General features: G+C 31.1%; 1 protein-coding gene across 1 annotated transcript; it reads left to right on the forward strand.

The window, feature by feature from the left end:
* Window positions 1–526: 526 nt before the first annotated feature.
* On the forward strand, window positions 527–1,981 carry LOC119689104 (the record flags this gene model as incomplete). The annotated part of the gene is given in 3 exon segments (XM_038103842.1): window positions 527–1,138; window positions 1,203–1,359; window positions 1,414–1,981. Coding segments are annotated over 3 exon segments (690 nt in total). The 3' UTR covers window positions 1,814–1,981.
* Window positions 1,982–5,308: the final 3,327 nt, after the last annotated feature.

Below are 5,308 nucleotides of genomic sequence, written 5' to 3' on the forward strand. Positions count from 1 at the left end.
TTCATTAACTATACAAAGAGCTTCCGTGCTTCTTCTCTTACCTTAGAATATATTAAACAATTTTTTACTAAAATAAAAATTGCAACATTGGAAATGATCGAAATTTAACATATTTCACACATGAAATAAAATTTATACGTAAACAATCAAAAAATCGAAACAAATAAGACGAAGGAATTTTTTTAAACATTTGTTTTTTATAAATAAAGCAAATAATTTATATATAAATATATAAAAAAAGTTCATGTGTCGAATATATATTTCGTATCATTATAAAATATCATATATTATTTAATAGAAAATATTTATTTAATATCTTATTAATTTAAGATAAAACAAAAAAAATTATCTTGAATGCGTGTGTGATCGTAGAACTGTGGGAAGAAATTCTTCTTCAATTAAAACAGTAAAACAGGTTACATGGTACCCTTCATGTTAATTTCTGATAGCCATCCTCACCGTTACTGTCAGCGTCGTTAACATCGTTGAAGTCTAAAAAAAATACACTTAGAAAGACAAAAAGTAACTTACTAAGTAAGCAGTGGAAACATAATATAAGCGATGTTCTTTTGTGATATTTTGTGAAAAGAATAGGCCTATTATTGCTGTCAAATAATTTAACAGCTGTTGACGACGTCCGAACATTTTCCAACACTTCGTAAATAGTGTCATGAAAGTATGTGTAGTGTTCATTTTTGCGGCATTTAGCGAAAGATTTAATAAGCGTTGTGGTATAAGTGTAAGAATTTGTTGATTCTTTATAACTTAAACTGTGGAAACGTTAATGGTTCATAAATTGGAGTTTTTGTGGTAATCATAAACATATTCTGTTGAAGATTAATTTGTCTACGCAAATTGTCTAAGCAAATAAACTGATACAAAATTTGCGCTAAAAATTTATACGGTTGGGATTTGAATTTAAATTCTAAGAATTTGCACGTTACGCCATGGCGTTTAATGGAGTATTATAAAAATTATATGTAAGGCCATATAATCAAAAGTATAATGTTGAACGAGGAACTCATTAAAAAGGTAAGAAAATATCCTATACTATACAATGAAAGGCACAAGGACTTTGAGGACTTGGACAAAAAGCGTTCGGTGTGGGAAAAAATTGCAAATGAGTTGGACATTAGTCGTAAGCAACAATTTATTGTGACAAATTTATGAAATAATTTACGAGTTAAATTGTTAACTTATAGCAATTGATGTAATGAGACGGTGGCAATGCTTAAATGATCGATTTGCCCGGGAAAGTCGAATAATCAAAGATAACTCGGAGAATAAGGAACAAAAAATTAAGTCATGGCCACTTTACAATAGCTTGCTGTTTCTAAGATGTAACTTCAATAAAATACCGTCAGTAAGGTTATTTTCATTATTTTTATGGCCTTAACAGTTTTTTTAAATTAGAAATAGAAAAAGTGCTGCTTCTGCCAAATCATCAACAAATGTTCCTCCCTCAGTTCCTGAAAGGTTGCAACCACCACCATTACCATCCGCATTATTACCAATTTTGGAATCAGCAACAGTTGAAACGCAGGAAACACCGACTGATAAACGTGTAACACGAAGCAAAGGAAGACCGGTTGATGAGTCGGATGTGGGTATATTGCGTATGGTGGAAAAATATAAGGCATTTTGCAAATCCCGAATGAAGAGGAGAGTAGAAAATAATGAAGTTTATGCATTTGGACAATACTTAATGTCTGTAATAGCTACCTTAAGTGAACCAGCGCAAGCCCGGGTTATGCATCAATGCATTAGTATTATTACGGAGGCAATGAAAATAGAGAATGCACCTATGCATTAGTATAACTACGGAGGCAATGAAAAAAGAGAAAAATGGAATTTAATTTCACGTCACCTGTGAATATTTTTTTAAGTAGTAACGACAGTTATTATATTTGCGCTGTGAATTGTTTTTTTTATATTAATTTTGGTATATATATTTTTAATCTTAAAAAAATGTTTAATTAGTATACTGTATCCTAACACTAAGAAGTTGTTGGATTTGATTAAATATTTATTATTTACTCATAAAATAAGTTTCTTTTATTAAATATGACTTTCGAATGTGACTACGTCTGCCATTTACATACGAAACTGTAAATGACGGAGAGATATTAGAATGTTTACCTAAATTTGTAACTATTTATAACTATTATTAAGCTACCTTTATCAGTTTAGCTGCTATATGCCTCAACAATTATAATACTATATATGTTTATTTACTAAGAACCAATTAAAAGAGCAGTAGGATGTTTTTATAACTAAAAAACTGTGACCTTTTATCTGACTGGTACATATTTCTGTCGATGGCACTAAGATAATATGTCATTTCCACCTATGCAGTTATGGCGAATTCAATGACTCAAAATAAGGATCATTTTGATTTAAAATTTATTACTAAGGAATCGAGAGGTGCTATGACAGTTCATTCTTTCTGTTCATTTGAGTACTTTCTACAGTATTCCTTTTCGTGATACTGCTATGTTTTAATTCTTTAAATGAACTCTTAGTTTATATTTTTAGTCTGAATAGATTTCCAGTCATCGATCGCATTAGCAGATATACATATTGTTCCGATGATAAATTAGAATGATTAATGGCCTGTGTAGTGAAAATGTCTTCAGTTCTTGGGTAGTTGTAACTATTGGCGTATTCATACATTTGTGTTATTTCTTTAAAGTATATTTGTGAAAACAGTTACAAATATTGAAGAGTTTAATGTTTTGGTCAAGTCAGTACTACTGCGTGAATCGTGGACTTGGTTCTTAAAGAATGCTACTTAAAGAAGTTGCAGATATTTCTTCACAGTAACAGATAGGAACGTCATAAGAACTTGGTGGCCGAAAATCATAAGCAAAGAGTATTTACGGAGTTTTTTTTTTCAAAAAAGCATCATGAAATAGTAACGTGATGGTTTCATCTAAGGATATATATAATTAATGTTAATTAATGATTAAAAATTTATTTTATGTTTACAAAGATATCCGTAATTTCTCGATTTCGGCTATGACTTTCTAATAACATCGATAGATCACTTTCTTCATATGAAAAATCATTAATTTGTTTTTGAAACATAACTATTTCTTTATATGTTATAAAAACATTGCTTTACATTACTGGTATAAACTGTTTACAAAACCAGCCTTTGTCAGAACAGACGGACTATAATTTTACTTTCAGACTTCTGGCTTTTTTCATACACAGAAACTTGTGTCTCATGGTTTTCAACAATGACGTATACAATTTCACTGACATATTTACACAAATTGCTTTATTCAGTCCTTTGACTGAGTGTGATAGGCATCAAGTAAGGAGTGGTGAAATATCCACCTTAATTGTTTTCATGCCCTTCTTTAAGAAATTCATTTCGTTTTACTGTTCCTTTTAAATTTGTGGCAGACGATAATATATTAGTGCACTATTAGTGATGATAACAACCAAGCAGTTTAGAGCCTAAATGTCCCTAACTACGCGAAATTTGGAATCACAATTTCAGATAGAAAATCACAGCATTTTAATGATAACCGAGCAGATTTGTATTTGGTTATATCAGTAACCAAGCATATTGATGTCAAAAACTCATAAAGTAAGGTTTCAGAGACTGGCACGCTAGGACATTACAAATATAATGAATATCTCTCTGGCTATTGCCATAAACACATTTTTTTATAAACATGCAATCGCAGAGTATAAAGTAATGAGGAGTAATCTTAAATAATGATGTGGTCACTATCTTTGTGTCATTTTTCATAGATCACATATAGAAAAAGTCTTGAAACTTGAACCAAAGAATATTACAAGGCTCATCAATAGCCTTAATCTCGGTTTCAGTTTGAATGCGATACTTTCTCTAGACATAACGTAAGAAATAATAACAAATAAAGCTAAATATATATGGATATAGAATAATATAATTCAACGTTTTTAAAAAATTGTTCTTTACTGCCATCACAAATTTAATCAGCATTTAATTGTTTATTATTCACTTCTTATAATGTACTACCTTCTGCTCAAAAAGTACTCGGATTTTGTAAATAAAACACACAAATTTAAATTTTATTCCAAATTTATTTTATCTCCTTCAAAATATGCTCCTTCTGAAGCGATACACATATGCCAACGCTTAATCCAATCTTCCATACACTTTTCATAGGCCCGTGAAGGTACGGCTTTTAGTTCCTTCAGCGAATTCTCTTTTACCGATTCAATCGACTCAAAACGCTTACCACGAAGGGGCAATTTGAGTGGTGAAGAGGAGAGTAGTGGTGGCGTGTTTGGTCAAAAAATCGCGTACAACAAGAATTTTCCATAGTGAAAATCGCTAAATGCACTTGAGGTAGTCTCACATTAACAGCTGCTGTAAACAAACTTATTGACAGACGGCGCTCAAATTTGTACCATATGTTTTTTTTGAAAAAGATCTATTACTTAAGGAGTAGTTAACAAACAACAAAATTCGGATACTTTTTGAGCAGGATTGAGCATATGATTGATTTTTCCATACTTCACCAAGTATCAAAGAAAGTTGGATTTACCAGTTCGTGTCGAACTCATTCAATTCATCGATTATTGATCTGAATAAAGTGAAAAGAAAGATTCAGATAGTTCTTTTATGAATAAATAATCTGAAGGAAATCACGATATTTACACCGAACAGTTCAATTCCAGTATAAGTTGTAATTTCTTAATAACAATTATCAAGTGTATAAAATGGAAATTTTTCGTATTAGCGATAGATATGAAAGCGGTGAGGGAAGATTAGACAGACATCTAATCTCTGTGGGGAGGTGTATTTGCTATATATGACATATATAATTGAAGTGAATGTTTCGTAATTCGTAATGATTGTTGAACTTTTCGTTGTAATAATATGTGTTGTCTATGCTAAGAGACTAAACATATACTAAACAGTTATTTTAAAACGGAAAGGCAGATTAACATAAAGAGTTCAATGTATTTAGATAAAAGTCATTGACAAAATTTCTGACAAATTGTAAGACTTCTTGTTAGGTTACAAATAACAGTAAGAAGTTTGCGAAACTAAATGCCTTAAATGTAAAATCAATGGAAAGTTTGATGTGGTAACGAGACTTAGTGCTTATTTGATACATCCTCCAGCACAAATTTCTGCTCCTGCCATTCACAGACGAAAACTAACATGTGATCATTTTTTGCGATAGGGCCACAAAGAATCTACAGGGAGAGCAGGAAGTATCTAAAATAATATTGGTTCTTACAGAACACTGTAGCAGGCTGCGCCTGCTCTGCAGAAACTGTTATAGATCGTGTTTATCGG

This window comes from Teleopsis dalmanni, chromosome X, assembly GCF_002237135.1.
Source record: "Teleopsis dalmanni isolate 2A chromosome X, ASM223713v2, whole genome shotgun sequence".
Classification (NCBI taxonomy): Eukaryota; Metazoa; Arthropoda; class Insecta; order Diptera; family Diopsidae; genus Teleopsis; species Teleopsis dalmanni.